At 41.6% G+C, this 13,418-nt stretch overlaps 1 protein-coding gene across 4 annotated transcripts in view; it reads left to right on the forward strand.

Moving 5' to 3' along the window:
• Nucleotides 1-13,418, forward strand: part of ARHGAP28 (Rho GTPase activating protein 28) — a 214,177-nt gene that overhangs the window by 175,829 nt on the left and 24,930 nt on the right. For all 4 annotated transcript variants that reach the window (XM_075585329.1, XM_075585325.1, XM_075585327.1 and 1 more), the window contains exon 9: nucleotides 10,814-10,976. In XM_075585329.1, coding sequence (XP_075441444.1) covers nucleotides 10,814-10,976 — 163 coding nt within the window. The remainder of the gene's footprint in view (nucleotides 1-10,813; nucleotides 10,977-13,418) is intronic.

Genomic DNA, 13,418 nt, shown 5'->3' on the forward strand with positions numbered 1-13,418 from the left:
TGCAGCTCCCCCATACCTAGGCCCAGCACCCCGTACATCTGCCTTCCCAGGCCCAGTACCCCATTATACCCCCCCCAGGCCATTACCCCTACATGCCCAGTACCCCCTCATAACTCCCTCCCCAGGCCCATTTCATCCCCCCTCCCGGACCTCTTTATTCCACAAAGAATCCCATTATACCCTCCCCCCCCAGGACCTCCTGATATCCCCCCTGACCCATTACCTCCTTATAGCTCCCCCCGGTCCATTACCATTGTATATCCCCCCTCCCCCCGGGTCCATTACCTTCTTACATCCCCCCCAGGTCCATTACATCCTTATAATCCCCCCCCCCCCCAGGTCCACTGCCTCTTTATAAAACACCCCCAGGTCCATTACCTTTTTATAATCCCCTCTTTGTGCATTACCCATTTATAATGCCCCTAAATCCATTGCCTCCATATAATCCCCCCAGGCCATTACCACTTCATAATCCCCCCTCCCCCCAGTCCATTACCTCTTTATAATCCCCACCCCAGGTCCATTACCTCTTTATAATCCCCCACCCCAGGTCCATTACCTCTTTATAATCCCCCACCCCAGGTCCATTACCTCTTAATAATACCCCCCCTGCTTCACATACCCGACCCCACCAGTGCATGGGATGGGGATGGGAGGTCATATATTTGTCCTGGGCCCAGCAATTTCTGGTGGCAGCTCTGCATGTAACATGAAGCAAGAGACCACATGACTTTTTATAATGAAAATCCCTACGTTCAAATACCAGCATGTGGGACATTTGTATCATTTTAGGTTTCATTAACATTTAGTACCCCTAAAAGGAGCAATCCAAGCCATCAATTTTTTTTTTTACAATCTGAAGCAGGGGTTCTCCAGAGCTGAACCACATTAATTTCAGCTCTGGAGTCCCCCTTGCTTCCCTTGCTTACCTCTGAAGGGGATGCCAGTATACCTCTATATTTCAAAACTCCCGCATCACGCGGGCAAATAGGAAGCTGTACCAGATGACGTCACGGCTTCCTATTGACCCGCAGGACGCGGGAGCTTTGAAACGCCCCAGTTACGTGATCCCTGACAGCCGAGCGTGGCAGCTACTGGGACCTACTGTACTATGGAGGTGCGTATCTCCAGAAGCTGGGGCTCCCCAGAGCTGAAATGAATGGGATTCAGCTTCGGAGACCCTCTGCTTCAATCCTATGGTAAAACAAATGGCAGAACTAAATCGCTGACTCGTATTGCCGCTTTAATGTTTACATTGAATTCGATTTATCAGGTAATAATGTTCCTCAGAAATAAATGTTTTATCCAACAAAGAATTCTCTTGATCAGCCTTATTTGTCTGCTTTGCACATATGCTGCTTCCTTGAACAGATGTGGTAATGATGTGCTGTACCTGGAGAATTATTTGATATGAGTCTGGCTTTCATTTATATGGGGATATTTAATCATCGGGATGAAGGTTGTCAGACGTGTGCTTTATATATAAAATTCTATATATTTTTAAACAAATCCAGATTTTAAAAGAAATATATCTTTTTTTGTGTTATGGTTATGGGAATGCTGCAGACATTCCAACACTATTGGATCACGTATGGAGCATGTGGTCATAATTAAAGAGACCATTTTCTAAGTTTTGAATAGGAAATATAATTCTTTGTTGGCTTTGAAAATCTGATATGAATCCAACATAAGATATCTATATGCATTATGTGTTCAGCCTGTTCGTAGTTAGAATAATAGAGACATACACTCTTTAGCAGGTACAGTACACAACATGTTGGTACTGTAGGTCCTGTAAGACCAGCTGTAAACATAAATGTTTTTGTGTGGTAAGCTGCATAGGTTAGGGCAGGGGTGCTCACCACCAGTCCTCAAGTCCCCCCTGGCAGGTCAGGTTTTCAGGATATCCCAGCTTCATCCCAGAGTACTGAAGCAGGGACTGATTGAGCCACCTGTGCTGAAGCAGGGATTAATTGAACACGTCTGGGTGAAACCACTTGGAAGTAGCTCTATCCAGCACGAGTAGAGAAAGTACAGCGGTTTTATGTGCAAAATGTTGGAGGGTCTGTAGATATCCCTATGATTACTTTTACTGATAATTATGTGAAACATTTTTTCCCATCTGTAGCTAAAAGCATACGATGTATGGCAGTATTTTTGGAATAAATAACGACTATGAGAATTTATGAACAAATGCCTTTTGGGCAATCCGTAACAATTATTCCATTGCTTTTCTTAAAATTAATTTTTGAAACACCAATTCCTTCCTCCTACAAAACAAAACAAATAATAATAAAAAAAAACTTTTATCTTTATCAGGGACAATTCAACTCTATTATCCTATCTAAGGCTTTGGTCCCGCTGCGGCCGGCGGCACGTGCGGCCGCGGGCCACCAGCTCCTTTCCTCCTTTCCTCCCCGCTGGCTCCTTCAGACGTGGCTGACTGCGTGCTGTGACGCGTCAGCCGGCCGATGCTGCAAGCTTCTGGTGATCAGAAGCGCTGACGCGTCACGTGGTGTAGCAGTCAGCCAATGAGGAGGGAAGGGAGGCGGCTTCGGGGAGGGAAGGGAGGCGGCTACTCTGTCTGTGCAGCCGTGCATTGCGCCCCTCCCCCCTTCCTCTGGAGCCCGTTTTGCAGGCTGCCCCTGCTCCGGGAGGGGGGGAGGAGAAGAGGGGGGCTCCGGGAGTGAGAGAGGGACCGATAGGGGGCGGGGGGGCAGCACGAGAGCCCTCCGCTCAAACCAATGTTTTCTGAACAGGGTCAAATGGCTGAGGTAAACCTAAGAAAATTAAAATAAACCCCTTGATGAGTAGATAATGCTGCCTTAATCTTATCATAGAACAGTATAATGTTTTAGTTTCCTCTAAGGCTTATAAAAATATTACTGCAATATTTCACCATTTATTATTGGAAAGTAACTAGCAATGGTAACCTTGTATTGATATTGCTTACTACAACCAACCTATTTCTTTTTGTTATTTCTTTATCATAATGGCTCTCAAATTTATACTTTGGGTGCATGAGGAACTTGAATGTTTTAACTTAATTTTCAGCGCTCGATGGAATGGGACTGAAATCTCTCTAGCCAAAGGGAAGACAGTTTCACATCACAGAGTAGGGGTCCTACAAAAGAACCACGACCTCTAAGTCTAACGTTTTCTATATCTATTTTATCTCCAAAATGATAACAGTTTGGTGTACTTATTATGGAAAAAATACTCTGTGCTTATAATCAGGCAAAGAGTTTATGAATAATGTTTAGGTATTAGGTACTTGTTGCTTTCTAGTGAAATCTGTGTATGCCAAGATTGCATTTGTTTGACTGCCCATGGCACATTTACAGTATCGTCTATTTAGTATATGTTTCATAAAAAAATTTGCACACGTATAAGGCAATTAAATAACATAAAAAAAAAACATATTTCTGCTTTCCTAAAAGCCTGATTGTTACAACTTCGTGTGACTGTGGCAGAAAACAAACAAGGTATCGAAATGCCCATGTTTTCTGGGAAATAACCCAAAAGGAGAGGGCCCTAATGGCTTTAGCGTCCGCTTGTCTTTTCCAGTTTTCACCCGCCTGTCACTGTCATTAGGTCACTTTGTTCCTATGTAGGACTGTCCCTTTAACCCATTAAACATGTTATTGTCATTAGGTTACTGGTTCTATGTGGGTCTGACCCTTTAACTGAGTTACCATTTCAAAGCCATTAGGTTACATTTCCCGGCATGGCGCTGGCTTTTGAACCTATTAAAAACACTCTCTCCACTTCACTTTATATATAGAGGGTGTGGGGAATGGGCTATATAGTCTTAGGCAAAGTCCCCGCTGGCGCTGAGCACACTCATGCTTGGAGAGCGCCCCATTGCCAGCTGAGCGCCAGCTGAGCGCGCGGTAAGTATAGATTTTTTGTTTTGCTAAGCGCCGATCGCGGCTGAGCGTGTGTGCACGTGCACGAGCCCCACGCGCACCGCGTGAGCGGGGACTTACATATCAGCGCTAGTGGGGACTTAGAAGTGATGTTAAACAAGGAGTATAAGAGCACAACTTAGACAGACAGGAAACACTTTCATCTTTTACCAACAAAAAGTGTGTTCCATATGCTCTCAGTAAAAATACAGCAGTAACAGTGTCTCTGAAGCATAAATAACTGGTTCCACAGCAGTCATGTAGTGTAGTATTCTTCTTCATTCTGAAGTAGCTTTGTGTTTACAAAAATATATACTGCATGTTTCATCAAATCAAATATGGTTTGCACATATGTATGTATGTCATTAATTTCATAGCGCTTCACAGCAGTAATACACGTGATAATCATATAAATAACAAATAATACAAATAACACATAATGGGAAGAAAAATAAAGAAAAACCTGGCGCCAAATAGTCAGTGGAATGTCCTGTACTCCTCAAGGGATCCGCACACTTGCTCGACAGACCATGCAAAGAAAAGAACACAAACAAACAAAAATCATAGCGCAACACTGTAGGGTAAGCAGTACTGCACTAATACACACAAACAGTTAAGAATCCTAGCGATTATTAAAATAATAAGAACTATGCCAAGACCGACAATGGCAAATACAAGGAACCGCAGGTCATCCGGAGCACAAAAATTGGAGCCCTACTTACATACAGCAAGGTTTAAGCTCGCATGGTAGGAACAAGTCCTAGGTAGAGATGATCTCCCTGGCGGGTGATGCCTCTGCTCCACTGCGGCTCAGACACCAGTCAGTCCTTACGATGGTAACCGGAACAGCTCCGGCCGTGGGGGCTGGTGTGCGGGGTCCACAGCTCTGCACCGCGTGTAGACACACGCCTCACTTCCTCCTACGGAGCAACAGGAAGTCTCTGCGCGCCCGCGCGCGATAGTGCCCGTTGCCTTAAAGGAACAGCTGGCAGGCTGAAGGGAAAGTTGGGCTCCAAGGCCAAATGTCCTTAAACGTCCAAAGTCAGTCAAATAGTGGCTGTGCCACTAGCCCTACGCGTTTCGTAGATGTCACTCTACTTCCTCAGGGGCTGAAAACAATGATACTTGGTGACACATAGATATACCCTAGCCAATTAAAATTAATTGATCGTTTATAATTAAAACAGCCTGTATGTCATTAGTACCAAATCACTACATGGACTCTTAGACATACATGACATCAAACACATAAAAAACACATAAAAAACACATAGAAACAACAGTACCAGCATATGTCAAAACATGTATATACCCTAATGTCATATGCATATTAAGTAAACCTACAGAGGTATGAAGATATTCAAACTCTCCCCTTGGGTATAGTTAATTGCTACACAAACTCCTTTTGCTTTTAATTTAACAGGTTCTGCACTAGTCACTGACACAAAAGTTAACTCTCTCCTCACTTTTATCACTAGACCAATCTATTTCCCTAGAAAAGAACCCAATTCAAAATCTATGTTAAGACCATTGGGGGACAGGGTCTTCAGTTCAAAGATCCAAAAGGCCTCACGTCTGTTTATATGTTTAATAGTGTCCCCACCTCTCCAATCTGGAGTGCATAACTCAATGGGTTGACAGACCAGGCCCTTTGGGTCTCTGCCGTGATGCAACAGAAAATGGTGGGACACACTGTGCGTTGTTAGACCTTTCTTTATATTATAGACGTGTTCATAAATACGTCTTTGAAAGGTTCTACCAGTGCGTCCCACATATTGCAAGCCGCATGGGCATTGCAATACATAAATTACAAATTGCGATTTGCATGTGATGTGCGACATAATCTTGTATATTTTATCAGTAACATTAGATCTAAACTCAATGTTACACCTACTGTATTTACATGCTATGCACTTTTTGCATGGTTTGAACCCATTAGGACCCTTGGTGGTTATCATTTTATCCTTCCCTTGATGTAACTAAATTGGCACCCAGTTGTCCGTTACATCAAGGGAAGGATAAAATGATAACCACCAAGGGTCCTAATGGGTTCAAACCATGCAAAAAGTGCATAGCATGTAAATACAGTAGGTGTAACATTGAGTTTAGATCTAATGTTACTGATAAAATATACAAGATTATGTCGCACATCACATGCAAATCGCAATTTGTAATTTATGTATTGCAATGCCCATGCGGCTTGCAATATGTGGGACGCACTGGTAGAACCTTTCAAAGACGTATTTATGAACACGTCTATAATATAAAGAAAGGTCTAACAACGCACAGTGTGTCCCACCATTTTCTGTTGCATCACGGCAGAGACCCAAAGGGCCTGGTCTGTCAACCCATTGAGTTATGCACTCCAGATTGGAGAGGTGGGGACACTATTAAACATATAAACAGACGTGAGGCCTTTTGGATCTTTGAACTGAAGACCCTGTCCCCCAATGGTCTTAACATAGATTTTGAATTGGGTTCTTTTCTAGGGAAATAGATTGGTCTAGTGATAAAAGTGAGGAGAGAGTTAACTTTTGTGTCAGTGACTAGTGCAGAACCTGTTAAATTAAAAGCAAAAGGAGTTTGTGTAGCAATTAACTATACCCAAGGGGAGAGTTTGAATATCTTCATACCTCTGTAGGTTTACTTAATATGCATATGACATTAGGGTATATACATGTTTTGACATATGCTGGTACTGTTGTTTCTATGTGTTTTTTATGTGTTTTTTATGTGTTTGATGTCATGTATGTCTAAGAGTCCATGTAGTGATTTGGTACTAATGACATACAGGCTGTTTTAATTATAAACGATCAATTAATTTTAATTGGCTAGGGTATATCTATGTGTCACCAAGTATCATTGTTTTCAGCCCCTGAGGAAGTAGAGTGACATCTACGAAACGCGTAGGGCTAGTGGCACAGCCACTATTTGACTGACTTTGGACGTTTAAGGACATTTGGCCTTGGAGCCCAACTTTCCCTTCAGCCTGCCAGCTGTTCCTTTAAGGCAACGGGCACTATCGCGCGCGGGCGCGCAGAGACTTCCTGTTGCTCCGTAGGAGGAAGTGAGGCGTGTGTCTACACGCGGTGCAGAGCTGTGGACCCCGCACACCAGCCCCCACGGCCGGAGCTGTTCCGGTTACCATCGTAAGGACTGACTGGTGTCTGAGCCGCAGTGGAGCAGAGGCATCACCCGCCAGGGAGATCATCTCTACCTAGGACTTGTTCCTACCATGCGAGCTTAAACCTTGCTGTATGTAAGTAGGGCTCCAATTTTTGTGCTCCGGATGACCTGCGGTTCCTTGTATTTGCCATTGTCGGTCTTGGCATAGTTCTTATTATTTTAATAATCGCTAGGATTCTTAACTGTTTGTGTGTATTAGTGCAGTACTGCTTACCCTACAGTGTTGCGCTATGATTTTTGTTTGTTTGTGTTCTTCTCTTTGCATGGTCTGTCGAGCAAGTGTGCGGATCCCTTGAGGAGTACAGGACATTCCACTGACTATTTGGCGCCAGGTTTTTCTTTATTTTGGTTTATTCTGTTAGTACTGGCAGTATCACCGGGCAGCCATCCTTTATTTTAAGTTTTTTAATATCACACTGTGTATTACACTTTAGCGCTAGTTCACATTTTTTTCTTCAACATAATGGGAAGAAGTGATTTCAGACATAAAAGTGACATCTAGGAAAGGAGTCGCTGCCCCGAAGAGCTTACAATCTAATTGGTAAGTAGGAGGAGTGTACAGAGACAGTGGGAAGGTGTTCTGATAAGTGCGTCTGCAAGGGGCCAAGGTTTATGTATCATCAGCCATGGAGCTACTCATATGCTTCGTTAAGGAGGTATAACTTTGTACTTCTGATCCATTGCTAACAAGAATATGGGGTATAGTTAAGTAACATTTGACACATACAGTATGGGGGAAATTCACTAACTGCTATTCAAGTCAATAGCTGTAGCGTTGATTTGGATATGCCACATTGACGCTGAGTGCATCACAATGTTTGCCTATTTATACTGTATTTATTGCAAATACCTTTGTTTATTAATGGTCAGCTTAATGTGTCTGAACCACAGCTGCATTCAATCTGAAACCCGCAGTCTACATCTACATTGCTCTAAAAGTGGGCTCCTGACACAGAACCAGCGTGCTAAGGGTTAATATCTGTGTTTGATTACTGCTGTGTTTCGTCAGCCCAGCCCTCTAGAATGTTAATATCATTGGATGACAATGAACTCTGAAACCACAGCTGCATTCAATCTGACCCCCTCAGTCCACATCTACGTCACCCCAAAGGCGGACGTCTGATGGGGTTCCCCAAGAGCTGATCACCTCCGCACAGAATCAGCGTTCCAAGGGTTAATATCTGTGTTTGCTTACTGCTGTGTTTGGTCAGCCACACCCTCAGGAATGTTAATTCGCCTGGAGGAAAAAGGACTCTGAAACCACAGCTGCATTCAATCTTGACCTCTCAGTCTACATCTGTGTCACCCCAAGGGCATGTAGCCTTTGGCGCAGCCGAAGGGCAGCTAAAGGGTGTGAGACGTTTTGCTGCCATTCACTGATGTTTGGTGATGTTAAAATTGCTCTATTTCAATCTGAAACTCACCACCTTTTATCACCTGTACCCAGTTTTCCAACTCTAACTGTCCATGAGATGTCTCGGAATTGACTGTATTACCTCTGTTCATTTAGTGTAACCATGTATTGTTATCATAACTCTGTGCCCAGGACATACTTGAAAACAAGAGGTAACTCCCAATGTATTACTTCCTGGTAAAACATGTTATAAATAAATAGATTAAAACACAGAAGGGGTGTGTATTGAATGGGTAAATGTTGCCTATGTATCAAAAGACACAGAAAAACTTGTTTTGACAACATGCAAAAATTGTGTACGTCAAAAGATTCGATCCGCTTAACACAGAAGATGTAAATCAGTATTGTGACCTGAGGAAGAGAGAACACTCAAACATTTGTCCTCAAATATTAATTGTTAGTCCAAATAAAAAAAGGTATCACTAATACTGAAGTACTCATTTTCTTTTTCATTATCGCTTCTGGACTAACACAGCTATTTCTATTTCATTCCTCAGATGTACCAAACTTGCTCCTTCATTTTCGTACATATGGGGCAGATATGTTAGGCCGCGCGTATAGTGCCGGCGACGCAACGCATGACGTCACCCATTGCCGTCGCCGCTAGCGAAAGTTGTATTTCGCTTTGCGGATGCGTCGCGGGTGACCAGGCCATTGATTGGTTCAGCGGCTGTCACATGAGGCGACAGCCCCTGAAAAATCAAATATTCCCAGCTTCAAAAAATCGTGTCGCTTTGTCGTTGTCGCGCTTACTATAAGTGCACGCGGCGATGACAATGCATTTGTTTTCGGGCGACGTCGCATCGCCGGCACTATAAGCGCAGCCTTAAGCAAGAAAGCTAATGTCATCTCATTCCTGACAGATTTTTTTTACGCAGATTAAAAGGAGAAAAGTGACTTAAAGAGGAGGAGTTTTGATATATATAATAAACTGTGTATCATGTAACTCCTAACTCCTCCTTTTGACACAACCTGGAAAACAAGTTGATGCACATGGCACATAAAGTATTGCAATGTCCTTGATACATTGGCGCAAAGAGGTTTAACACAAAAATGAGGCCCTTGTGTATTAAGGTAGTTTTGGTGGAACACTGGAGCCTTTTCATTGTGGAATGTGCTCCAATGTTCCCCTGTCTTCCATAGCTTGCAACTTTGGGAGTGACAGTAGATGAAGGGGAGGAGGAGTTACTGTACATGGTGCTCCTAAAGCGGAGCACACCGTATAAACAATATTTTCTCTACGTTGATACATAGACATCCAAGAAGATAAAACTAATCATTTTTAGATAAATGATGTGTTAATACATTTACTTAACTTTTAAAATACCCCAAGCTCCAGGAGCAATCACATGAATGGGTTGGTCCCTGGACACAAGAAACAGAAGTGGTGGAAGTTCCACTTCAATCTTGATTAGGCCTCGGATATAGTGGGCGTGCGTGCGCAATGGAGTGCATGGCGTCATGCACGCCTGTCGGCCAAGCAATCTGTGGCCTGAGATCCACAGCGATGGGAAGACGTGGCTGTCACGTGAGCGGTTCGTCCTCATTTGCTGAACCGCTCACATGACCGGCCGTCGCTCGGCAAACACAAAATGTTTTGTCTCCTAGAAAATCTGCCACGCTGTCGCACTTCCTTGCTTGCGCACACTATGGCCGGCCCCATAGATCCCCTAGATTTTGTTAGAGCCACTCGCGCCGTCGCTCGAACCATGGCCTTATGCTGTCAACAGCCAAATCACCCCCTTGAAAATGAGCTTTTGCCTATGACATACCCTGTATATTATGTGTCCCTGGTGTGTCAGAGTACATGACCTACTAGGTACATCATAAGGACACTGAAAAGGTTAACAATATATTCATCCGTCAGCAATTACCATTTCTTCAGCGCTTGCAACAATTATGCCAATACCGGAAAATAGAGAAGAAGGCTTTAGACTGAGATATCTGAAGACAAATCAGGTGGGATGCTAGCATTGAGATCACATGTATGGCTAAGCTGGAAACCTTGAAATAGAAACATTATCTTGAAGACAATCTAATAATTGCCTTTAGCTAACAAAAAGTCATGTTTGTATTCATGTCTCTTCTTTAAAGATTGGTCTGTTATCACCAGCCAACACACCGATGTTGTAAAACAAACAATTATGTCACATTGAAGAAACAAGAAATTATTATTGTTGACTAACATGAGTAACCAGTATTATAGTATTATATGACTTAACATGGTAAATAAAGGACAGTTTTGAATTGATTTATGATCCTATTTTAAAGTTTAAAGTAGATGACCTGTTGTCTTGGTTTGCAGAACCTACGTCAGGAGCTTGAATCAAAGTTTTATGAAAACACTTTTGACTGGGAAAAAGTGCGCAATAATGATGCTGCAGGACTTCTAAAGCTGTTTATAAGAGAGCTGCCGACACCTCTGTTTACAGTAGAGTATCTTCCTGCCTTTATTGCCTTAGTGGAAAGTAAGTAAATGTATTTACATGAGTATTCACAATTTGCTTTTTTAATAATGATAAATGTCAGTGCTATGGCCCAAAGGAAAACTATTTTGAAATGTCGAATATAAAAACAAATAGGAGTGGGTGAAAAAAAACATACAAGATGTAAACAAAAGCATTAACTTTTATATATATTTTAATTTTTTTTTAATGGGATTAAAGCCCATAACCTTTGCAAATACATTATGTGCAGACTTGCAGTTTGTTGTAGCTTTCAAAGGTCTATGTAATATTGTCAAGTAAAGGAAAGTCTCCTGAGTGAATGATGAATTCAACTCATTCCAGGCAAACATTAGCATAAAATTCTGCCAGAAGGATTTCCTGGAAATGTTTTTTACATACAGCACTAAACTTCACTGAGGTTGTAGAAATTAAACTATACAATGATTTTGCCGCAAGCTGCCACTTATTACTGTTCCCAAAGTCCCACAATCAATTTTACTCTAGACACTTCGGGGGTAGGTCACAATTTTTTTTAAGGTTACGTTATCTCATTTTAATGTATCCATATCCGTAACGCATATCCCCAAAGCTGCTTAACGCTATGTTGTTCAGGTATTTCCCTTAAAAATAAGAGAACCCTAAATGTTAACGGACCTTAGGTTTCTTTTATATGCAAATCATATGGTAATGAGCACTTTACCTACCAACGGACATCCTCAGACCTCCGCTACTGTTAAGGTTTTGCTAATAACGTAACCATATTTAGCGCCTGCTGAAAGCTGCACTTACTCACTTCTAAACACTGAGGATCATTGTGTTATTTCTGCAAATAGCCTACAAGGAAAAGGGAAGTTCTTAAGTGGTACCCATAAGAATGGACTTAGGAATTAACCCTTTCATGACGTGCTATACTAACATATATATTGTGTAGCCTATAAATGGCTGAAACACAGCAACAAATGTTATATATTTTTTTTATTTTTTTTTTGAAAATTCTTTTATTATGCGGCGAATCTTTACAACAAGATTATAACAGTACATAAATCATTTTCCAAACGGAAAAAAAAAACGCGACGTTAACAACGGCGCAGTGCATATCGCACACAACTCACATACATTTTTATTAATGGTTTCCCCAAAAGTATAAAAAACTGTGACGAACACGGCGGTGCAGTGCATTTATACGTATGCACCGCATCACAGACATGACATATCATACACACATTATCTCTAACTTTATTGCACAGAAAAACTTTTGGGGCGGGGGAGTAAGGGGGGGTGGGGGGGGTGTTTAGTCCTCCTCCTCAGGGCCGTCAAAGATGGAATAGTCCTTTAGCAGGCAACAAATGTTTATTTATATATATATATATATATATATATATAAATATATATATAAATATATATATATATATATATATATATATATATATATATATATATATATATATATATATATATATAAACCATAATACTGAGTTAAGTTATGGTGAGTAAAAAAAGTGACAAAAACCCTCCACAGGAAAGCAAATATGCAAATATAGCTGTATGCTCATCTGCATGTCTTAGGCAGGTCTGCAACCCCGCCTTTCCCCATTATCACCCAGCATACAGCACTTCCACTGCAGCAAGGGATTCTTGCCTAAGACATGCAGATGAGCATACAGCTATATTTTCATATTTGCTTTCCTGTGGAGGGTTTTTGTCACTTTTTTTACTCACCATAACTTAACTCAGTATTATGGTTTAGCCTATCCCATAGCCTCTCTTGCATTCCCAGTAAAATCAACCCCACACTGATGAGACCCATCAAGGTCGAAACAGCTGTCTGTGGGTGGTTTTCTGGGTATGCACCTTAACCCTGGCTGTGCTCAAAGCTGTGACCATGCAGCAAGCTTAAGCCTATAGGGAACCATGTTAAAAATGGTTATTGAGGCAAAAAGTGACACTGTGTGCTCATTTGCATGTCATTTCCCAGAATCCCTTGCTGCAGTGGAAGTGCTGTATGCTGGGTGATAATAGGGAAAGGCGGGGTTGCAGACCTGCCTAAGACATGCAGATGAGCATACAGCTATATTTGCATATATATATATATATATATATATATTTTTTTTTTAAGGGATTAATTATGGTACAGTATGTTGTTTAATGATGAAAGTGAACGTTAGATATGTTTATGTGGCCTACTATTGTATATAATTTATGGTATAAAGTATGAGTTTACCAGAATGAATCTGCATATGAGAAAATGATTTTCAAGGACACAGAAGTAACCACAATAATATTTAATTACACAAAGTTCAAGGACTGTGTGTAAAAAAGAAAATAGCTTTTTTGAACATATATAGTATTATAACTAGTATAGTATACTAATGTTCCCTAATAACGTTCTTTCCCAATGCACATGTGCAGTGTATTTTTTTAGGCTACAGTAAACCCCCTTTATCCAGGTAACATTACCTTGGT

Source organism: Ascaphus truei, chromosome 2 (genome assembly GCF_040206685.1).
Source record: "Ascaphus truei isolate aAscTru1 chromosome 2, aAscTru1.hap1, whole genome shotgun sequence".
In the NCBI taxonomy this organism is placed as follows: domain Eukaryota; kingdom Metazoa; phylum Chordata; class Amphibia; order Anura; family Ascaphidae; genus Ascaphus; species Ascaphus truei.